This window comes from Monodelphis domestica, chromosome 1, assembly GCF_027887165.1.
Source record: "Monodelphis domestica isolate mMonDom1 chromosome 1, mMonDom1.pri, whole genome shotgun sequence".
In the NCBI taxonomy this organism is placed as follows: Eukaryota; Metazoa; Chordata; class Mammalia; order Didelphimorphia; family Didelphidae; genus Monodelphis; species Monodelphis domestica.
The window spans coordinates 657,609,480-657,634,756 of NC_077227.1; the positions used below are offsets into that span (position 1 = coordinate 657,609,480).

At 36.2% G+C, this 25,277-nt stretch overlaps 1 protein-coding gene across 2 annotated transcripts in view; it reads left to right on the plus strand.

Moving 5' to 3' along the window:
• FSHR (follicle stimulating hormone receptor) overlaps positions 1-25,277 on the plus strand; it is a 283,858-nt gene that overhangs the window by 161,617 nt on the left and 96,964 nt on the right. For both annotated transcript variants that reach the window (XM_007476841.3, XM_001375445.5), the window contains exon 4: positions 633-707. In XM_007476841.3, coding sequence (XP_007476903.2) covers positions 633-707 — 75 coding nt within the window. The remainder of the gene's footprint in view (positions 1-632; positions 708-25,277) is intronic.

The following is a 25,277-nucleotide window of genomic DNA, read 5'->3' on the forward strand; positions in this document are numbered from 1 at the left end:
GCAGCCTTAGTCCAAGGTGAGTAGAAATTATTGTCTAATGGAGGTTTGTTGAGAGATTTTGTGGTTGAACACTTTCCAGGTTTAAAAATAAAAGAGCCAAGACCTTTATCTCTATGCTTTTCCCTCTCTGTCTCTTTTCATTCTCCTCATTCTTTCTTTTTAGTCTTCTTCTTCATTGCTCCCTTTTCCCTCCTTTATCGTTCTCTTTTTCCTCTCTCATTTTTTCTCACCATCTCCTTTTCCTTTTCATCACATCCTCCTTTTGCTGTTCTCATGGAGTGAAAATTCTCAGCAAATCTGATGCTCTGCTTAGTCATTCTTACATATTTCTCCCCCAGGTCTGTCTTCTATGACTTCTGTGATTTGGGTAAGGTAGGGTAGAAGCTACAATTATTTTGTTTTGTCTCCTTAGTACAAAGAAGGGGAAAATCATGGTCTTTGCACAACCTGAGAGCAATGCAATTCACAGATAAATGCTTGGGAAAGAATGAATGAGCCATGCCTTATAGGCCATTTCAGAAACAAAAGTTTGCAACTTTCCAGGTCATCAGATAGGCTCAAAATTAATAAAATAATATTAAAATGATGATGAGATATTTCCTTTCACTTTAATCTCCATTTCTCTTTTACAGAAGAATTGAAAAAGCCAATAACCTGGTGCTCATTGACCCTCAGGCCTTCTGGAATCTCCCGAGCCTCCGATACCTGTAAGACAATTTTAACTTATTCCCAGTTCCCTTCCTACAACCAAGTCAGACCAGTCCTAGTCTAACAAGGACAGCAACAGCCAACCTTGGTAACCCCTGTATTCCACCCGGGTGGCCTACTTAGCAGTGGGTTTTATTTAAGCTCTGAGGTTTAATGAGTAATTCCCTCTAATATGATTTCCTTTTACTTTCACTTGAAACAACAGTCATCATAATGAATGCCATTTGCATTAATGGGACTGTCACATGCAGCTCCACAGGGACTCTGCTATAATTTGGTGTTAATGAGATGCATCTTGCAAGTCTTATCCAGATAGATTCTAGTAGCTTTTAGCACTCAACCTTGACCCCAAGAATTCTTTTTGCCTTATTCTCTCTCTCTATAAATGTATGTATGTATATATATATGTATATATATATATATTTGTGTGTATGTATATATACACATACATACATATTTTAAAGCATCCAAAGCAGGTGATTTTCTTTCTTTTTTTTAAACCTTTAGCTTTTATTTTACAATCAATATTATGTATCAGTTCTAAGGCAAAAGAGCAGCAAGGGCTAGGCAAAGGGACTTAAATGATTTGCCCAGGTTCAAATAGATAATAAATATCTTGGGTCAGATTTGAACCCAATCTAGTCCTATCTCTAGTCCTGATAACAATACACTGAGCCACCTAGCTGCCCCCTGCAGTCAATTTTCTCTAGTCCTGTATCAAAGGGAAGATGGCAGAGAGGGCATTAAGCGTCCTTTCCCTACTAATAACCCCCATAATCAACCAAAAATAATTCCACAGAACCAATGCTAGAAAACACAAAATCAGATATGAGTTGAGAGTGAAGCTGAATAGCCAGGGACAACCATGGAAAAAGGTTTATGACTTCACAGTCCCACTGCTACATGCTTTGGGGGGAAGGAACAGAGAAAACAGAGTGGAATCAACAACTGGCAAATTCACATTATTTGCAGATCCATAGAACTTGCATCCTGAAGATAACCACTGGAATTCTGAAATGGGGACCCTGAGAGCAGCTTTGTCTGCTACAGCCTAGGCTTCAGAGACTCTAGCTGACCTACAACTGGGGATTGAAGGACTGGACACCACAGAGTCTATAGGCATAAAACCCCAAGGGTAGAAACTTAAGTCTCACTGATAACAAATGAGGGACTTTGGAGGCCTGAAGAATGAGATTATACACCTGCTCTATTTTGGGCTTTGTCATTAAGAGAGGATGAATAAAGAAGTAGTACACACTGGTAAGTGTGGTTGCTAGGGAAGTGGGCCCCCTTAGTTCTGGTGTAATGTAGTCCCTGGCTGCGGACACAAGGGAAGATGGACTGTCTCTTGGTAGTTGCAGTGGCAGAACTGCTCATGAGCTCTGGTTGGAGAACCTGAGATCAATCATAGACTCCAGTATGAGTGGGAGAGGAGGAGAACATCTGACCCTGGACTATATAAAACTGGAATAACTAATTAAGGCCCAGGAAAAAAAATACAAAAATAAATCCTGACATCTGGGGTAAAAATCTAGGAACTGTAAGACTCCAAAAAAAATCAATAATTAAGTCAATTGGCCTACCTGCTAAAATTTACATTTTAAATTTTAAATAACTAAAAATGAGCAATCAAAAAAATAAAGAACTTAACAATTTATAGCTATTATGGAGACCGAATAGAACTCAGGTCAAACATAGAGGACAGTAAAGTACAAGCCCAAAAAGAACTTGTAGAAGAGCTTTTAAAAAACCTTCAAAATCAGATGAGAAAGGTTGAGCAAAAATTAGGAAAAAAATAATAAAAGCAATGCAAGAAAATTGTGAAAGATAACACAAATGGAAAAAAAGATAACCACAAATTCCCAGAAGAAAATAATGTATTAGGAATCAGATCTGGACAAAGGGAAGCTAACAATTTCCTAAGACTACAAGAAGTAATAAAGCAAATTTTAAACAACGAAATAATAGAAGAGAATATGAAATACCTTATCACAGAAATGATTGACCTGGGAAATAGATCAAGGACAGACAATATAAGAATAGTCAGACTTTCAGAAAGTTATAATATTAAAAAAAAGAGTCTAGATACCATATTTTAAGAAATGAACAAAGAAAACTATACAGAAATTCTAGAATCAGAGAACAAAAAAGAAATCTAAAGAACCTACAAATCACCACCTCAAAGATACCCCAAGATGAAAGTGCTAATTTCCATACTCCCAAGTTAAAGAGAAAATACTATAAGCAATAAGAAAAAAAAATTTTTAATACTATGGAGTTAGAGTTAGAATAACACAAGACTTAGCAGCCACAACATTAAAAGAAAGTAGGACAAGAAAATGGAATTTTATGGAGCAGAAGTACAGGGATTACAACCAAGAATAATATATCTATCAAAGATGAGCACAATTACAAAAGGTAACTTTTTTGACAAATTAAAGGAGCTTTGAGAATTCCTGGGGAAAGGGGGAGAGGAGGGAGGGAACCCAGAACTCAGCAGAAAATGTGATCTATATGAAACATAATAAATTAATGAAAAACAAATGATAAGCAATCTAAAAGGTCAAACTGTTTGATTCTTATATGGGAAAATATCATCTATGGCCCCTGTGAATGGTATCATTGTATGGGTATATGTATGGAAGACTTGATGTCAGGGTGAATGTAATAGAATGAGCCAAAATGGTAGTAGAATAGAATATGAAAGAGAAATGAATAGAGGAACTTCCATGGAGAAGGAGCAAGAGGGATGGTAATACTATAAACCTATTTTCATCAGACCTCAGATAAAGAAGAACAAAATATACAATTAGAAGGATAAAATTTTTCTTAACATACTTTGGAACAGGAAGGAAGGGAGATGGGATAAAGGAAGAACTGAGAGTCACCTTGGGGGACTGAGAGAATTAGAAAATGAAGGATGAGTTAAGAGAAAAGAGGGCGGTGGATAAGTAAAGGAAGGAAAAGAAGGAATACCTTGAGGGAAGTACATATCAAGAGGTATGGGGGTAAGGTGAAGGGATAAAGGAGGGACTCAGAACAAAGCAGGGGAGGAATTTTTAGAATCAAACTCATATCAAGAAGGAGGGCATAGATAGGGGGATAAGAAAGGTATTTTTGGAAAGGTGGATCTAATCAGAATTAAAAGGTAAAGAGGAAGAGACAAGGGAAGGGCTTTTGGAAAGATGGCCCAAATTGAAACTAGGAGAGCAAAGGGAGATGATAAAGGAGGATTTGGGAGTAGGGGTGTGAATTGGGCAAGTATTAGACAGAGGAAATTGGACATCAGAGGAACAATATGGTAGAAAGAAATGAAGAAAGGGACAAATATTGAGAAGTGGAGTAAATAGAAATACACAGCTATTAACTATTACATTAAGGGTAAATGGGATGAATTCACCCATGGGAAGAAAATGTATAGCAGAAAGGATAAAAATCTAGGATCTGACAATGTGTTGTTTACATTAAACACACTGAAAATGAGAGACACACATGAAGTTCAGGTGAAGAAATAGAGCAGAATATACTATGCCTCAGGTGACCTAGAGAAATAAGGGGTAATAGTCATGAGCTCTGATGGAATTAGGGCTAAAATGGACATAATTTGAAGGGATAAAAAGGGTAACTATATTGCTTTGGGTGATTGGGGAAATTACCATGGATAATATAGCATTGTCAATATTGACCTCATATGCACCAGGAATTATAGCATCCAGATTTTTAAAGGAAAAACTAAATGAGATACAGATGGAAATAGATAATTAAATAATAATTGTGTGGGATTTTAATTTTCCCCTCTCAAAACTAGATAAATCTAACCAAAAAATAAATAAGAAAAAAGTTAAGATGAATAGAACCTTAGATAAGTAATTACAATAGATATCTGGGGAGCCCTAGTGGTACATCTAAGCCTGAGCACATACATAATCCAAAACATAGTTTCTGGTGGGACAATGGTTTAGAGAGCATAAATATTCTTCAAAAGTCTTATTTTAGCAATTCTCATACTGTAGAGGTAATTCTGCATTCCTGAGGTGTTGTGGCATGAGAACAAGAGTTCCACTGGGTATAACCAAACTGGAAAGACTTGGTATTAGAAAGAGTATGGTTCTAGCAATAGATGGTGTCTACTGTTTAAGAACCTATCTAAGTAAATATGGCCCTATAAATGTATATTAACTGAGAACCAGATGGGTTTAGTTGAAAAAATTAAATGCTGAAAGGAACATAAATAAACACTTAATATTATATTGTTGGAGCAGCTATGAATTGGTTTTTAGAAAACAAGATGGAAATATACTTTAAGAGCTGTAAAGTTTTTCACGCTCATTGATGTAGGGATTCCATTACTAGGTGTAGGTCCTAAGGACATTATTGAGAGGATAAAAAGCTGTGCATATATGAAAATATTCATGAAAGTTTTGCTTATAATGATAAAATAACTGGAAATAACACAAATGCAATTGGAAGAAATGGCTAAATAGATTGTGATATCTGAATGTAAATGTATTTTATGTTTTGAGAAATGACAAATATTTGAAATATGAAGAAAATAAGTGAAATATGTGAAGAGATGAAACAAGAAGAAAGGACAATAAGAATAATGCATACTATGATTACATTAAAAAAATAAAAGCCACAAAATCAAGAGAAAAAGTATACAAGTAAAATAAATCTAAACGAAATTCAAAAGCAAAGGAGGTTTCTATTAGCACACATATATAACTTACATATTTTAAATGAATTTTAAACAATGTGGAGTTTGTGACTTTGCACATTATTTCTTATCCATTTGTTTATTTAAATGTTTTTGTTCTTGGTGGTTGTTACTAAGTATATAATTTTTAAATTGAATAAATAAATAAATTTTAGAAATTTAAAACAAATTTAAATAGCCCTATATTTAAGGGAGGAGATGCATTTATATATGTCCCACTCTGACCCTGTTCCCATCAACAAAGTTGTTGGGCTTCCTCTTCCATCAAACTGCTTGCTCATTAGATAAGAACACATTGTGGCCCATTTATCCAGCACTCAAGCCTCTGTCCTCCAAAACTTTAGTACCTAAATATGAACATAAACACTGGGCCAAAACCAAGCTAAACTCTCAAAACTAGGTCTGAGGGCAAAAATCTTAAAACAGAATTCATTCCTTGCTTTAATTAGTATTAAATATTAGTATTAAGAACCTACTGGAGGCAGCACATCATAAGAGACCTATAAGGACAAACAAGTTTAGCTAAGATATAACCCTAATATCTAGTAGGGAAGAGAAGAAACGGAAATAAATTTAAAAAGCTCCTATTACCAACACCATCATGTACATGTCCAGGACATATTTCAAATTCAATATATTAAAAAATTAATTTTATTTTCCTTAAAACTCTATATTCCTAGTCTAAACTTTCAGGTTTCTCATAAAGACACAATTATTCTTTCAACCAATTAGAGTCACTACCTTAGAATAATCACTGGAGTATTTGTCACCACATAATCACTTCCTTCCCTCCTTCCTTCATTCCTTTCCTTCTTTTTGACTGCCAATATATTGTAAATTCCTTGAGAAAAGTTGATGCCTCAGTTTCATATTTTTTCCCCAGTGCTTAATGCAGTAGCTGAAACAAAGTAGGAGGGACTTTTTGATTACTGGTCTGTTATAAGGCATGATATATTCAAATGTAATCTTCTTGAGGCCATGGGCTTGTTTTTTGCTTTTATGTGTATAACTAGTGCTTAGCACAGTATATGCTCAATAAGTATTTTATCATATAGCCATATTCAACTAAACACATTTGAGAAATGTTAAATTAAATGCACGATGGGGCAGAAAATAATGGGGAACAAGTAGTTACCAATAGGGAAAACAGGAAAGTATCATAAAAGAATTCATGTTTCATAACAAATTATAGAATTGGAAAAAAAAACCTTAGTAATCATCAGATCTAAGCTTCTATTAATTTTATTTGTTTTAAGGTCAGTTAGGTGGCACAGTACATAGAATACAACCCTGAAGTAAAGAATTCACTTTCCCGAATTCAAATCCTAGACAAGTCACTTCAGTCTGCTTGCTTTTAATTTTTTTCTCTTTGTTTTAAATGAAGAAAATGGAGACACAGAGGTATTGTGACTCACCCTAGGTCTTCCCACTACAAATCCATTATTCTTTCTACCTACTTTTTATTCAGTCATTAAATGCTAGTTGAGAATTCAACAGATGCAAAGAAGTAAGGGAATAAGAAGGCTGAATTAAAAAGATAAATTTTTCAGTGATATAAATATATATTGAGGAGGTAGATGACTAAAAACAAGAATAATAAGGTACCACCAAGAACTAAGAGCCAGATAGAGAATCCTTACTATTCCTTTGTCTCAATGTAGTTTTTCATTTAAAAGAGACAGCTCAGTATCCATAGGGTCAATGCCTGTACTGAGTTTTCACTGTCACCATTTATTTATTGCTATTTTTTCAATTAACAAAAATACATTTTTTATCTCCCACCTTCCAACCTCCAGTGAGAAAAACAAAAGAAAGCAAACAAAACTTTTATAACAAATATTTATAGTTGAATAAAACAGATTCCCAGAATGGCCACATTCCAAAAAAATATGCCTCAATATGCGCCTTTAGTCCATCACTTCTCTGAGTAGCAGGTGATCTTCATGGTGGAATCAAGATTGGTCGCTGTATTAATTAGAGTTCTAACATATTTAAAAGGTATCTATATAATGTTATTTTTACTTGTGTGAATTATTTTCCTGTTTCTGCCCACTTTACTATGTATTAGTTCATGTGAGTCTTTGTTTTCTCTGAAATCATCCCATTCATCATTTCTATTTTTTATTTTTAATGTATTTACTTATTGGTTTGTTTGTTAAATTGAAATTCCCAAATACATCCCTCCTCCTCCCTTTTTCCTACAATTCTAGAGAAAGAACTACATGACCATTTATTGTTTCCTATATCACAAAAGTATCCTATTACATTCACATACCATAATTTGTTCAGCCATTCCCAAATGATGCATTGATTAGTTTCCAGTTCCTTACCACTATAAAAAGAGCTACTATAAATATTTTTGTACATTGGAGTTATTTTCCTCTTCCTTTTATCTCTTTGTTATATAGTCCTAGTAGTGATTTGACTGGTTCAAAGTCACCACTATTGTTTCCCAAAATTTTACTGTGTTCCCTACCACTCAGAACTCATTTAGTATTATGATCCACAGAGTTCCCTCTTTCCTACTCACTTTGTTCTGTTCTCTGGGATCAGTAGCCCACTATTTTAGATGTTTTAAAAGAAATTTTGCTGAAATGTATTTAGATGAAAGCATGCTGGGGTAGGAGAAGTGAGTAATAATAGATAGAAAAGGTAAAAGTGAAAGTTTCAAGTGTTAGAAGGTTTTTATGATTTAATCTTGGTGCTACATACAAACCAATGGATGCTAGAACTATTTTTGATTACTTCCTGCCTAAATTCTTATCTGGTCATTGCCTTGATATTAACTTCATTACAATTATCTTAGCTATGGATTAAACAAGCTAAGCTACTATATCTCAGTCCTCCAGACTCTGCTGCTCCAGCTATAAGTTAGGTGTATAAGAGCCTAGATAATTATCTTTTTTGTTGAAATTTCCCAAGTTGGGAACCATGGCATTTCTGACCCTAGGCTGCTGACTCAAGGATATAGAAAGGTCCCCTCCTCTACTTCTAGGAGATAAAGAATCTTCTTTGAGTCCTAAAACTATCCTCCATCAGATTTCTAATTTTGTGCCACCTCAGTTTTACTCTCAGCTAGCTTATTCATTCGTTCACCATGTATTTATATAGGTTGTTATGTACTAGGAACTATTCTAGGGACAAAGACAAAGTATAGAACTTTGGTTCAGATAAACAAATATAGATTTATAAAAAGTAACGTTAGATATGGAATCTAGTTTCTAAACTGGAAGGGTCAAGATAGGCTTATTATAGCTTCTGGAAAATGTACTCTCACAGCTTAACTTTTATTGACTTGTGGATCTATCTCAAATTCCATTAGCTAGCCATTCCTGAATGGTTCTGCTTTAATGGTCAAATCAACTAATTAACAAAACCTAGTAAGTGCTTTCTTTATGCTAGATAGTGGGAATACAGAAATAAAGATGCAACAGTACCTCTCCTCAAGGAATTTACCTGTTTATGGGGAAGAAAACAGGTTTTTGAATAGGCATATTCAAAATATAATTGAGGTAGAGGAAACTATGTGGCTCAGTTGATTTAGAGTCATGCATAGAGATGGGAGTCCTGGTTTCAGATCTGGTCTCTTCCTTGTTGTATTACCCTAGGCAAGTCACTTAATCCCAATTACCTCAGCCTTACCATTCTACTATTCTTTTGCCTTGGAACCTATGTTTAGTATTTATTCTAAGCTGGAAGGTAAGAGAGAGAGAGAGAGAGAGAGAGAGAGAGAGTGTGTGTGTGTGTGTGTACAAATGAGCTAGGTAGTTTGGGAAGCGAGTACTCTAACTGCTGGGGATCTGGAAAGTATTAATGGAGGTGTGCTTGAGCTGAGTCTTCAAGAAAACCAGGGATTCTAAGAGATTAAAGGTGAGCATTCTAGGCATGGTAGGTTATAAAGGCAATGGGAAGGAGATGGGGAAATGAGAATTGTGTGTGAGGAACAGCAAGCAGGCCATTGTGGCTGGACCTTGGAAAGCATGAAAGGGAGGAATGTTTAGGAAGACCAGAAAGGCTAGCTGGTGTCGCATGTAAAGAGTTCTCTATACCAAAGAGAGGTATTTATGTCAAATGCTAAAGGTAATGGGAAGTCACTGGAGTTCATTGATTAGAAGGATGACATGATCAGACCTGCACTTTAGGAAAATCTCTTTGGCAACTAGCTATATGAACAGTATAATGGAGGGAAAGGGATGATGTAAGGAGAAAAATTAGGATGCCATTATGTTAGTCCAGAAGAGTGAAGATGAGTACCTTAATTGGATGGTAGCTGTATAGCCAGAAAGCAGGAGGCAAACACAGGAAAAATTAGGGGCATACAAAAAGTAACAAGATCTGGTAACTGAATGGATATATAGAGTGAGTGAAATGAGATGTCAAAAATGTTAAGTTTTCAAATCTAAGATAACTAAGGATGAGGAAGAAATCACTTCAGCTACCCTAAGTAAGCCTTGGGGCCCCATGACCTGTGTCCGTATGTTTCTTCATAGCATGGAGCTTGACCTTCTCCAGCTTCTCAATTATTAAGTTGACACGTGCAACAAGGCCAATAGAAATGGAATAACGTTCATTTCTCTTAGCTTTATGGTGGTGATAATGAATAATGGCCTTTGCCTGGGTTCCTTCCTCCCAAGGACAAATGCCAAAAAGTACATTTTTACTGTGATCACAAATAAAAATTTTCATAAGCAAACAATACTATCAATACATTATCATCCTCCACACTATCTTACCATCTTGTCACCACCAATAACTGGTTGGGATCAATTCACAAAAACTACTTAGGAGCATAGTATAGTAGTCCCAGAAAGAGGAAATGGAGGAATTAATTATGTTGGTGGCAAAAGAAGTTGAAAAGCTGGGACAGTTTCCAGAAACATTGAAAAGAAAATTCAATTCATTTTAAGCTAAAAAAGGTCAATGTGCAGGGAGTTAAACTAAGTCTTGAGGATAAGAAGAGAAAATGGGTTCTTCACTCAGAGCTTCCATTCAGGTGAAGGGTACAACATTGCCACAAATAAGAAAATACAAAGTAATTTGTATTAGAGTATTAATCCTTGGGAGAATCAGGAAAATCCTTTTGTAGATTATATGTCAGCTGAGACTTGAAGGAAACTAAGAGATTTTATAGGTCTCAGAAGAGAGAATATTTATATCAGGCATACAGAATTACTTACATTTTCTTAGAAATACTAGTAACATAGTAGGTGCTTAATAAATACCCCAACACCTGGCACTAATACTCTCTAGTGCACTCTGTAACTCCCCTAAACTATAATTAATTGCATTAACTAATTGATTGATTAAGAAAAGAAAGTATCTTTTCCCTTTACCCAGGCAGCTGGGTAGCTCAGTGGATTAAGAGTCAGCCCTAGAGACGGGAGGTCCTAGGTTCAAATCTGGCCTCAGCCACTTCCTAGCTGTGTGACCCTGGGCAAGTCACTTGACCCCCATTGCCTAGCCCTTACCACTCTTCTGTCTTGGAGCCAATACACAGTATTGACTTCAAGACAGAAGGTAAGGGTTTAAAAAAAAAGAAAAGAAAAGAAAGTATCTCAGAACCTGTTATCACAGATCTGCCTCTGGTGATGGAGAAGGAAGTGTTGGAATGATGAGTAGGTACCTTTGAGCTCTTTAGGGAGATGAGTAATTTTTGGCTTGTCTAAACAGTTGTGACAGAATCCCATTCCTTTATCCCAACTCAGCACAAATAAATGGGGGGAAAAGTATCTCTTAAAAGATAGCTGAAGGAGAACATGGTAGTCCTGGGGCTTAAGAGACCATAATAAATCATCTTATAAATGCTACAGGAGGATACACAGTGGCAACGTCAGCCATTCCAATGTAGATAGAGACAATAGCCAAATTCATGATGAGGTTACCTAGCAATAGTGAAGTGAGGGAGTAAAAGTGAAGAGGGAGATGAAAGATGAGACGGAAGGGAGAAGAAATCTTTGCAAAGTTGTTCTTGCAATAGAAGAGTGCCTGAATTTAAGCTACTATATTATTGGGGAATATGAAGAGCTATCACCATTGTAAAAAGACTCTCACATCTTCCTCTTACCCTTAGGGAATCTGGAGAGGGACACATTGTAGCAATAGTGCTCAAACATGGTTGAGCCTCTAGAGAAGTATTAAAATTGAGGGAAAGAACTCAGGGGTGATAAAGTAGTCAGTTTAACTCTGGACAAATCTAGCAGAATGTTGCAGTAGATGGAGGCTGGAGTTTCTTTGGTGTATTCAACCTCTTCTTTCTATGTCCTTCCCACTACCCATTCCTATGGTGCACTCCACTATTAGGTAGAATTATATAACAAATATTATTACAGATATTCTCCTTTATCCTACTGAACTCAGACCTTATTAATGGTCATGGTCATTACATCTCCCAAGGATATTTACATTAGTCTCATCTGCCAACTATAGCTCCAGAAATGAGGTGATAAATATCCCCTAACCCCTAAACCCTCCCTACACTCCTCCCCAGGTCTTGGTGTTGCTCAAGCCTTCTTTAATGCCAAAGTCACCTACTGCAGTCATTTGAAATATTTTCAAGGTTGCAGTCTGATGTTTAAATAGCATATATAAGCTCCTAAATTTGAGAAACAATTCTAGAAATGATAGCCAATTAAACTTTAATCTCCCCTTGCTCTATCCCTGCAGAAGTCCTAAATATCATTAGCCTCATATAATCAGCAGCTAAGATTTCACAAGTCCATTCTTTTGGGATGCTGTGTTTCTCCCTTAGAGACAAAGAAAAATACAAAATGGTCAAGGCAGAAGGTCAGTAGGAGAGGACTAGGTTTTTGAAATGCAAAATAAATGTTTCTGACCCCAGGCCCTAACAGGAAATTACAGGATTTAAGGGCAAGGCAATATTTTACTTCAGTCTCCTAATTGGGGTGCACTTCTTTTACTTATAAATGTTGTGGCAGAATCCTCATCTCTCATTCCATTTCATGCCAATCATTTGATCGCATAGAACTAAAGTAAACCAGAAATCAGGGCTGTTCATCTACACATTCCTGAGATGACTGAGAAACCTGAAGTGCTTTTTCAAAACTCATGAATAAAGAAATGCTACTAACATAAGGAACAAACATAAAAGGGTTCATCTGGGTGGGATTAAAAAAATATTGTGTTTGCAGGTAACATTTCCTTCTTTCCTGCTCTGCCTTCCTCCAATAGACCTTTTGTGCAGAAAAGATTATCTATTGATCTGTAAATAAGGTTCATACAATATTCTTTTGCTTTTGCATTCCATCACTGTAATTCACAGCCAGCTGGATCTTGCTCTTCTCCACTCAATAGGTAGTAGCTGCACTGTAGCAGCCTTTTTGCAGATACAACCTAAATATCTCCACCCAACCAACAACTAGCTCCCAGTCCAGATGGCAGCTTTGGGACCTCCCAACATCATGCATTTTTTTGATAATGGCAATAATTCTATTTTATTTGATCAATGACTCTGTGGGGGCTTGCTCTTTATGTATGTATGCATATATATGTGTGTGTTGAGGGAGGAACAAACTCCTCTTGCACTGAAGAACCTCCTTAAAAATTTCCTCCCATTCCTCACTATTGCACTCTGCCCAGGGCCTGCTTCTTTTGGTTCAGGGGTCACAGAGAACCCCTAGAGCATTCCTAACTCAAAAAAATAGAGCTGAATGATTGGCAAGATTGGGGAAGGGGTTCTAGTCTATTTTTTCCTATTAGTTAAATTCATTAAGTCATTTCACATTCTTCATTTTGCACTCATAATTGTTTGTTTATGCCAGAGTCAGACAGTTAAGCAGTCATGCATTCATTTATGTTTCACAATTCATTCATTGTCAACCAACCACTTAAGCACACTTGGAAGTAAACCTCCTAAAGACCTAAATTTGCCTCCAAACTAGCCAAAAATTAATGTGAGCAAAAAGATTATATTTATCTGATTAAATCTTTAGGATACCTCATGAATAGTTTCTTTTTCAATCCCAGTTATGTAGAAAAATAGAATAGTATAACTAAATGAGATCTTAGAAGAGATCACCAGGTGATCTAACTAGGCTGGGATCAATAGATTCCAGTCCTATTGCCTTATTTTACATAAGGAAAACTGAGGCCCAGCTAGAGAATTGGCTCAGTTACAGTTCTTTAAGTTCCTAGAGAGGAAGAAGAGAGCAAGGTAGATTTGAACAGCTTTCCCCCATCCCAAACTCTTTGAAATACATCTAATCCATGAAAAGCCTATAAAATAGGTGGGGCAATTATAAGAGTCTCCATTTTAGAGATGGAAAAATTGAGAAATAAAGTTAAGTGGCATAAGTTAAGTGGTATGAAGCTCTACAAATGGGACCCTGAATCATTTGCATTGGTAGACTGGGTTCCTAACCTAAACTCGAAGTTCATCTTACCTCAGGTCAAACATACAATAAACTCACTTCTCCTGTGCTCCCCTAAACACACTACTATTCTCTTAATTTTTTCCATTTCTTTTGATAATGCCACTATTTTTTCAGTCACACAAACCCCACATATCTATTTTATCCCTGAATCATCCCACCCTCCTTTTTTAGATTTAGAGCATTTTTCCATGTGATTATATAATTTTGATTTCTTCTCCTTCTGAAAACTGTCGATTCATATACTTTGGCCATTTATAAATTGGGGAATGGATCTTATTTTTATAAATTTAAATCAGCAAAATGGCATTTTCTGGGCAAAGATACTGGAATGGTTTACCATTTCCTTCTCCAGCTCATTTTATAAATGACATGAGGCAAACAGGGTGAAGTGACTTGCCTAGGATCACTTTTGAACTTAGTAAATATATTTGAACTCAGGAAGTTGAGTCATCCCAATTCCTGTTCTGGTTCTCTCTCCATTGCATTGCCTACCTGGCATGTGTGGGTTTTCAAGGAGGATTTGCACCTCTAGTGTGATGGCTTGCAGGACTTTTCAGTCCTGCTCATCCAGATTTGGTTTCCACCAGTAATTCAATTCTCACTTGGGGCTCCAAGAACATGTAGTATGTATAGCAAGCATACCCCACTAATACAACTTGGCCTACCTCCAGACTCTTTCTTGCTCAGTACTACAGAAAAATTATAATTTCATTAGTTTGGGTACAAACACTGCATGTGGCCCTTTCACAGTCTACTGGATGATTATCACATGTTTTTGTGACCAAGAAAAGCATCTCTTGCTGGCCAAAATCCTCTGGTAATAAGCATCTCTTATCTTAGGTGGGCTAATTCTTGAAGACACAGAATCTGTCCCTGGACTTTCCATCATGTTTTTTTCTTCTCTATTAGGATTGCACTTGTGGCAGAGTCTTTGAGGACTCTGGATTTTCTCTATGCCAAGGTGAAGCATGAGAACACTTCAAAGGAGTATGCTTCATGCCAACCTGGAGATAATCTTAGAGGGAAGGTATTAGCAGTGAAAGAGACCAAAACTGGCCTCTTGCAGAAGATTGAATTTGAACTGAACTTGAAATTATGAAGGAAGCCAGGGAAGCCAGAAGGTCGAGAGGAAGGAGAGTGTACCGGATATGGGGGGAAAGATATTATCAAGAGTTGGAGTATTAATGTGCAAGGAACCCCAAAATGACATATCTCTGGTTCATGTAGCATGGATTTCAAGTGGTAAGATAATTAGAAAGAGAGGAAAGGGACAGGTTGTGAAGAGGTTATGGGAATATCCATAGCCAGATTCTTTGGGTGATGAGAATGGCAAAAAGTGGAACTAGAGGGACCTAAAACTATCCATTTTAGAACAAGTTTATTTAGGAAGGCAAAGACAATGAATTGTATTATAGAACCAATGGCCACGATTCATTCTCATCTCATTATTTGGATGCCAATCAATCAAAAAGTACTTAATTGAACTCAAAATTGAACCAGACACTGAGAGATACAGAAAAAAAACATTTATTAAAAAGATAATGTGGTATGAATATAAATAGCATGGAAATTCTAAGGAGGAGATCACTGTGGATTAGATTTAAAGGAGGGAAAGAAACTGCATTGAACTTTGAATGATGGGATAAAATATGGTTAAGTAGGAGAAAGAGGAAAAGGCATTTCATACAAATGAAGCAAATGAGTAATGACTCAGAGGCCAGAGAGAACATGGTCTGTCTAGAACTCTGAAGATATCTACTTCTCTAGAATACAGACAATTTATTGGGAAATGAAATGAGAAATCAGGATGGGCCCATGCTATGAATGCCCTTGAAAAAGATACTGGAATACCTAAGACATTTAAGAAACTGATCCAAATATTAAAATGACAGTCATTCTTCAATATGGAAATGGTCAAAGAATATAATCAGGCAATTTTCAAAGGAAGAAATACAAACAATTACCAACTATTTAAGAAACATTTCATATTGTAATTTTTAATGAATTGTTTCAGAGGATTGAAGAGGGTCAGGGGATAAGGAAGGTTTTGTAACAGGGAATGGAGGATTTGAAGTGATAGAGGGAATATGGATGCTGGTGAGGTAAAAGGAGAGAGAAACCCCCTGTAAAGATTAAAATTTTAGGGGAGACTGAGGCAGGTAGAAATTTGTTTCTCTCTGCAAGGAATATTATATTTTATGAGGTTTATTAAAACTTAAGGATTAAAGAAAATACAGGATAAGAAAAAACACATGCCTGGGTCAGAGGCCTAGACAAGATAACCTCACATCATGGAAGAGACGCCTCTGCTCCAAAATGGAAGTCCAAAAAAGAGAGAGACCCCGCCTATGGGGAAGACCCTTTAAATAAAATTTTGTTCTCGTCCCAGGTGAGAATTCAGTGAGATTAGAGGGCATTCTGGGAGCTAGCAAGGACTCCTGGGGAATGGAGTCCAGAGTTCAAATCTCAATTTTATACCTGTGCTGAGAGATTATCTTAGAAAAATGGGGTTCCCAAGAAATGGGTCAACTCTGATCATCTGAAGGGATGTCTTCACTATTGATTGATGTTGAAGATACCCCAGAGCAGGTAAGTATGGACCACCCCTGAGAGACAAGTCTCCCCCCCAACCAAGGTCACCCAGCAGGAGTCTGATAAGGACCATTTATGGTTGAATGGCTGTCCTTAGATTCAGCTCCCTCTATGTCCCCCTGAAATAATAGTTGTCTTATCTGTCTGTGGGTTATTTAACTCAAGATGAATTTAGTAACAAGTTTGGATTGGGAAGATATCAGGAAAGAGTGAATCAGGATTTCCATAGATTGGGTTTGAGTCTCTCTCAGCTTTTGAGCTGAGGCCAGGCTTCACAGGCTGGTAGAGGGTTTCTTTTATTCCTGTCTATGTTAATCTATGCTAGCTTTCTTAAATTTAAAGTCTTTAGCAGTAGATAGCAAGAGGAAGAAAAGGTTTTGACTTTCAGAGCTGGTTGGGCCTGTCTCTTCGGGCTGATGCCCCTAAAGATCAGCCTTACAGTTCAAACTGCTCCCCTTAAATCCTTTTGCTCAATGACACCATCACAGGAATCCAGGTAGAGCACACAGTTGGGAAAGATCCAGGAAAAGAGGTACTTCTATCCAGAATCAGGGAGAGAGTGCTCCTTCCAGGCCAAGGGCCAGGAAAGAGACCTTGAGAGCAACTGTCACTCTCTAAGACCCCCTCCCCCACTAACCAACAGCACTGTTCTTCAGTTTCACTCTAACCTTCCAACTGCTTTTTGTTCCACCTCAGTGGCAGAAAATCCAGAGCTTGATTCAGTTTTCCCTTCCACAATATCACTAATAATTTAGAGGAATGCACATTAAAATACATCTGAATTTCAATCTCAGATATATCGGGGAATATGCTTGTAGGTGTTTTACAGGCTTCCAGAACCAGAAAAAAAATGTATGCATAACACACCTTTAAGTTTAATCATCATTATTAACATTTTCTCCACCACTTTCTTTGGTCTAGACAATCAACAAAACAATCAATCAAATCCTGATTTGTAGCATTTGCTGACTTCTAAAATGTAAATACTCTTACTGAAATTTTAAAAATGGACTCATAGAAGCAAGTATGAACCAGGCCTAGCATAACACTGGGTCTATCAAATTGTGAAAGAAGACAAAAAAAAGTGAAAACAACTATTGTTAGAGGGGCTTCAGAAGGATAGGCTGACTGATACACTAGTAAGGACTCTGCAAATTAATCACACATCCAATTTGAAAAGCAAGTCCTATGCTTTCATTACCTTAAGAAGTCTCATTGTGGAAACTCTCGTCACTGCTACATTTCAGCAATTTATAACTTAAGCATTGCCTAGGGCACTGAGTAGTTCAGTGACTTACCCAGATCACCTAAGTAGTAAAGTTAGATCTTTCTAACTCTTACTCTAGGCCTGTAACTTTTATATCATTCTTTTAGGCACTACTACAAAATACTTATATGAACTTGAGCAAGTCCTTTACCCTCTTTATCATTCAGTTCTTTCTCCAATAAAAGGAAAAGAATGGATTTGATAATCTCCAAATCTAAGTAATCTTCCAAAACTAAATCCTAAAAATCTATATAATTAGGAATGGACTAGAATTAGTAGCAATGAGAACAGAAGAAGATTAGTTGTAGGATATATTTAAAAGGAAATAAATTATAAATTACTTAAAGGCAAGATCTGTGGAATATTATTTTATTCTTTATGTGTTTATAATATTCTATATTTATAGAGTATCTATTTCTATTATATAGTATGTTTTATTTATATATATTTATATGCTTCATATACTTTTAAATTCATGTTTTATAATATATAATGATATAATTATTAAAACATATTTATAATATATATATGATATTATTTGTTTAGCATGCGGCCCTGCAAATGGTTTTTGAATTGGACCTGTTGAACTAAAGAATCAACTGAAGTATTATTCATTTCTTGGTCAGAAACAGACCCAAGGGAAAGGATTAATTTTTGCCCACTTGGGTTCCAGTGGTCCCCAAATTGCCACTAAACCTGCCTGTCTGCCTTAACATATTCAACCTTGAGTCAACTGGGGAATGACACTCATTAGGAGTTGATTCTGAGCCAAAATTCATCTTGCACAGGAGCAAAGTGACAAAGAAAACTCACAACTCAGATGGTTATTAGGGAGAAAATATTAACCATATTTCTGACTCTCAGTGTTGCAAGTTTCTGAGAATGTTGCCATGACAACAGGAATGTTTGGGCACAATAAAGATTAAGTAATTGCTTATTTTATGAGTGATATACCCAGCTTATTCAATTCTTTATCTGCCATTGTCAGGGTGGAAATAAAAGTAGTTTTGTTTTTTCTATGGAGGCATGAGTCCTGGGGATCTAGGTTTTACCTTTAAACCATGGCCTAATGTTCTTTAATGGACATTTCTGCCTGGATATCCCACTTGCATCTCATACTCAACATTTCCAAAATGAATTTATATCATTTGCCCTAAACTCATTTCTCTTTCAGATGTCAACATTTGTATGTGTGGTACCCCCAATAAATGCATCTTATTTCCCATATTTGAAAGATCATAACCTCTCATTATCAGGTCCTATTGATTTCCACTTACTTAATAAAAGTATATTAAGTATATTGAAATATCCCCTTTTCTCTACCATTATTTACAGGGGCCTTATTACAACTTCCTGGACTTCTCTAATAGCATCCTAATAGCTTTTCCTGTGTTCCTTCTCTCCCTTTCCTTCCATTGTTAGCATAATCTTCCTCATGCATAGATCTGATTATATTGTTCTTTTCAGAAAAGTTTCCTAGCCAAGTAAAATTCAAATTCTTTTGGTTTGCATTCTAGGCCCCTTCAGAGTCAATCTCATGTAAGTCCACTTTCCTAAGCTTATTGCTTATTACTTCCCTCTGCAGGCTTCACAGAAAAACTTGCTTCATATAGTCAGAGCTGCTCTTTACCTAAAAAACTAACCACCCCTTCAATGCCTTCATGCTGTTCTTTATACTAGGAATATCCTCTACCCACTTTTCTTTTCAAACTTCTACTCATCATTTAAAACCCAACCGAATTATCACTTCCATTCAGACTCCATTGAACCCCACAGCATATTACAAACTTTCATCTAACCCTAACATTTGATGATAACTTTGTAATTTTTAATGCCATCCTGGATACCTATCTCCTCCCTTGAATTCTCTAACACTACCACCAATTTGTTCTCCTCCTACTTATCTGACTGGTCTCAATCTTTTTCCTTGTATCATTATATGAATCCCACTCCCTAAGTGTAGGTGTACCCCAAGGCTTTATTATGAGCTTTCTTCTCTAGATATACTTTCTCCTACAGTGATCTTATAAACACTGATAGGTTCAAATCTCATCTCTACCCAATTGGTTCACAAGTCTATATATCTAGTCTTAATCTCTCTTTTGAATTCCCCTATTACATCACCAATTTTAAGAGTGGAAATCTAAACCAAGTGTCCCATTTGGCAGTTTGGACTCAACATGAGAAAAATTGAAATCATCTCCTCCTATAAACCTGTCATTCTTCTAAGTTTCCATATTTCTGTTGAGGGCATACCATTTCTTAAACTAATTTCAGACTCAGCCTTGATTTTTCTTATTCCTTCTCTCTTTGCCTCCTCTGAATCCAATTAGTATCAAACTATCGTTGGGTCCCTACAACATTCTAGGATCCATTCTCATCTCACCACTCACACAATTATCACCATAATGCAGGCTGTCATAATCATTTGCCTGAACCATCATAATAGTTTCCTAATTGGTTACCCTCCTTGTAGAACTTTATAAATGGTACTCTGTATAAAATAAAAGTACCTTGGCCTGGCATTTAAGATCTTCTACATTCTGGTTCCCACATACCTTTATATGCTTATCTCATATTATTCCCCTTCATGGTTTCTCAATTTCAAAAAAAATAGACAGTTGTTTCTGTAGAAATTCCATTGTTCAGCTCTAAGAATTTACCCAGACTATATTGCCTTTCTCTAGAATTTATTCTTTCCTCTTAAATTCTTTATCTTTTTTTTTATGGATCAGCTCAAGTGCTACTTCTTCAGTGAAGCCTTCTCTGATTCCATCAAATTTTTAGTGTTTTTTCCCACTCAATCTATCCTTTACTCTTTCCTCTGGATATATAATATGTCTCCCTCATAAAATGTTAGAGGATAGTAATTGTTATAATTAAAAATAACATATATACCCAGTTATTAATTTTCATAAAGTTTATTAACAGAAAAGGTAGATCAGCATAGATTTAAATCTCATTCTTACTCTAAGTTCTCAGACCATGTATAACCTAGCTTCCATTAAATTTTCTCTCCCCCATTACCTGCCTGCTCTCTCTCAGAGTCCATGCTACCACCATCTCCAGGTGAACTCTGCCCCTTTCTTTTATTGACATTAAGGACATTCACAGATGCAAACCCTGATATGACTGTGATATCTGAAAAAAGTTGATGGACAGGTCAGCAACCCAGGAGAGGGAGGGGATAAGATCCCCTTGGCACATACCTTTTTTTCTTAATATCCTATGTGAATAGAATATGGTCTTGTTAAATTTATTGGTTGGACCAAATCTTTATATTGGTGGTTGCCAGGGATTTAATTTCTAAATCCCAAAATGAATTATTCAAGTAAATGGAATTTATGGTAGTTTATTTACAATAGAGGAAGATATTAAGGAAGAGAGGAAAGGGGGGGAGAGAGGGAGGGGGGAAAGAGAGAGAGAGAGACAGAGAGAGAGAGAGACAGAGAGACAGAGAGACAGAGAGAGAGAGAGAGAGAGAGAGAGAGAGAGAGAGAGAGAGAGAGATCTAGCTTCCTCTAAACCAGTTAGAAATACTAATGCACCAGTCAGGGGAAAGGAGTCTCAAGACAATGGGCCTTCCTCGGAGGTTCACACCTCCAGAAAGCCAAGGAAACTAAGTAAGCCTTTCACTCACCATGGTGACCATCTAAAAGAAAAGCAGTCTGAAGTCTCCTGCACAAACTCCTCCAAGGGTACATTTCCACAGTCAAGTGTCTTCACTCCAAGTCTAAGTGTCTGTCATCCAGTCTCTCCTCAAGTGTCTGTCTTCCAATACAGCACTGAGTGTCTTCTTCTTCACTCCAAGCCAGAGTGACTGATCTATCTAATTGAGGTCTGAGTGATTGAATTCTCTATATTGATTGATCCATTCATGTGTGCCTCTGTTTCCTCTATTTAAAGACCTTTTTCTCTTGTGTCACTTCCCCTAAATTTTACGTCTACCAATCACAGCAGATGCTCCTCTCCAGGACTGCCCACTCAATGTATGAAATATGTGTTCACACCTTTTGTAGTTAGTTATACTTTTGTGGTTAGTTAACACCTTTTTGTAGTTAGTTAATACCTTGTAGTTAAAAATGGGTAGATCTACTTTAAATACTGAGTTAACACTTTGGGTATTAAAATCTAAAAATAGAGAGGGGAATACAATTTTATCTTCACAATAAAAGAAGAGCTAAGTACCTTCATTGTTACAATCAGGGGAGAGCCAAATCTAAATTTCACAGTCTTTAAGTCAAATTTTAAAAAATAAGCATCTACTATGCACCAAATACTATGCATAGTTCTTAGAATATAAAGAGGGAACAAATCATCCCTGCTCCCAAGGAATGTACAGACTAACAAGGGAGATGACACCACACATAAAATTAGATACAAAAAACATATATACAGGAAAAATTTGGGATAATCTCAGAGAAGACATTAAGATTAAGGAAAACTAGGAAAAACTTCTTGAAGAAAGTAAGGCTTTAGCTGAGATTTAAAGAAATTCAGAAAAGCAAAAAGTAGATATGAGAAAGGAGAGGGTTCTAGATATAGAGAACAGTCAGTGATAATACTCAAAATCATGAAGTGTCTTGTTTAACAAATAGCAAAGAGAGGCAGCTAGGTAGAATGGTGGCTAGAATGGCTAGAGAGCTGGGCCTGGAGTCAAGAAGACAACTTAGCGAATTCAGATACTCCAGCCTCGGATAATAACTGGATGATCTCAGGAAAGTCACTTAAGCCTGTTTACCTCAGTTTCTTTATCTATAAAACCACCTGGAAAAGGTAATGACAAGCCACTCCAGTACTTCTGCCAAGAAAACCCTAAATAGGGTCACAGAGAGTCAGACATGACTGAAAAAAGACAACAACAATGACAACAAAGAGACCATTGTCATTAGATCATAGAATATGTAGCAAGGAGTAAGGTGTAGAAGATTGGAAAGGTAAGGGAACTAAGTTATGAAGAGGTTTAAAAAGTAAACAGCAGATTATTTATTTATTTATTTATTTTATTGTTTCATTATTTAATTTTATTTTTTTGATTTTTAATTTAATTAATTTATTAATGTTTATTTAATGTCGACATTAGTAAGGAGCCACTAGAGTTTATTGAATAAGGAAGGGAAGATAGTCAGGTTTGTGCTTCATAAAGATTATTGTGATAGGTGAGTGGAGGATTATTGTAATAGGATAATGGAATTGAGAGGTTTTTAAGGCAGTAGTCTATTTATGAGGTGATAAGGTGGTAGCGATCTTCATTTCAGAGGAGAGGAAAGAGGATATGAGAGATATAACAAAGGTAAAATTGACAGGAACTCATAAGTGTTTATTGAATAAGTAAATTATCATTTAATATTATACAAAATATTTGTGTTTATCTTATCCTTCTACTTGACTGTTAACTCAGTGAGGACAAGGACCCTTTTCTAATCTTTCTATTCCCTCTAGCTTCAGAATCCTAATATATATATAATATATATGTATATATATATATGAAACATAATAAAACCTGAGATCAATGGAAAGAAAAAGTGCAAAAGCCAATATGGGAAGAGAATATGTCAATGGGATTTGATGGCTGTAGGTTTTTAAAGTATATGTTTTATGCTTAGTTTTGAGGGTGTAGCATTTTTCTAGTTAGACTCAAGAATGGAATTCTACATGTTTTCAATTAAATCATGAAAAGAAGCACAAAACTGACCTATAAGGAATCATGTTCGATTCAAAGAAAATCCTACTAACAGCCCAAAAAATAAAATAAAGTATATGTTTTAGGAAAATATGGTTAGGGTAAGCAAAAGCTAGTTGTCATTCTGAATTTTCATATTCAATATATATTTCTTCCTCAATATATATTTAACACTAGTATCTTACCTCTAAAATTATCCCCGTTTTAGTATAGGAACAATATATTTACCTTCGTCAGGCATCACATAGTAGGTACTAAATGTCTGTTGTTTTTCAGTCATTTCAGTCCTGTCCACCTCTTTGTAGCCCCTTTTGGGGTTTCTTGGCAAATTTACAGAAGTTGTTTGCCATTTCCTTCTCCAATTCATTTTACAGATAAGAAAACTAAGGCAAACAGAGTTAAGCAAGTTGCCCAGGATCACAAAGCTAGTCAATGTTCAAGGCTGGATTTGATCTCAGAAAGATGAGTATCTCTGACTCCAGGCCCAGAATTCTATTTGTTGTGCTACGTTGCTGCCATGTTTTCATGTGACAGGCATTTATTAAGTATTTATGTAATAAATAATTGAATGAATGAATTCTGGGAGAGAAGGAAACCACTCTTGGGTCACTGAGTGATTTTAAAGGATATTTTTCTTGAGAATATTCCCATTCCCTACTTCTATTCTACATTCTATTTCTGTGTCATCTATCTTCAGAAAGTCTTCTTCTTCCCAAAGTACCCAGGACTTTTGTGTTGACCCAAGTCCCTGCTATAAAGGAGAAATGTCATATTAATTCATACCGAATTGTTAGGAACTAAAAGTATGAAGCAAATGTTTTTCCTAGCCATTTTGCACTTTAAAAGAGGATGCTAGGAAGGGAAAACAGTGTCTAAGTAACCAAAATAAAATTAACTGGAGAGGGGTGCTGAGGTGGAAATTTTTTTAATGCTCTGTACCATGCTAATAACTGCCTATTCTTCCTCTAAATAAAACTGGCTCAGTTTGCTCATGAGGATAAACACAAAAAGGATAAGACCACTGCTCAGGATGTTGACAACAGATGCCCAGAAGAAGAAAAACTATTCAGCACTAATTTTACATATTTTTTTCTTTCTTCTATTGATTCATAGCAAAATAAAGAAATGGGTAGTAAGCAATTAGAAAAATAAACAATGACCACAACGTGCCCCATAGCATCAACAAAAACCGTTGTTCTACCGTCCTTTTTACAAGGTTTCTTGACAAATAATTGCTAGAATACTATGAATATAGTTCATTTAGATTTTTAGTAAAGTACTTGATAATGTAAATGATGCTAGTATAAGGGCAGGGGGTCACAATCATCCAACTATACTTAGCTCTGTTATATTAATCAGGTGAAAACCTGGTGGTACCCAAAGAGGCTGAATTCCTAAAGACCAACAGATAGAAGCAGAAACAACTGAGCAAACATGGCACCTAGAGATCAGCAAAGAACATATAACACTCAAGCAGAAAGCCACATATTCACATAACCAGACAACATTGTCAACTAAGCAGTGTTTGGGAGGTTAATTGTTCCACCCATGCATGGAAGTAGACATGTTGGCTTTTTTATCTAGAAAAGAAAAGAAAGAATAGAAAAGGAGAAAGAGAAGGGAGAGAAAAAGAAAAAGGAGAAGGAATAGTGCCTTCCCTCAAAATGTTTACCTTCTCCTGAGACAATGCAATATATATTTCAGTAATTAAGAACAATATAATTTCCAGGCAGAGAAGAGGTTCTTCTGTCAACTGTAAGGATGAGTAAATCATCACACGGGAGGTAGCACCTGACCATAACCTTGAAGGGAAACTATGTCAAGAGATTTGAAGATCAGTAGGGAAAAGATTCCAGGAATGGGAGACCACTAAAGTAACATAGAGGTAGAAGATGGAATGTCATGTAAAAGCATTAGCAA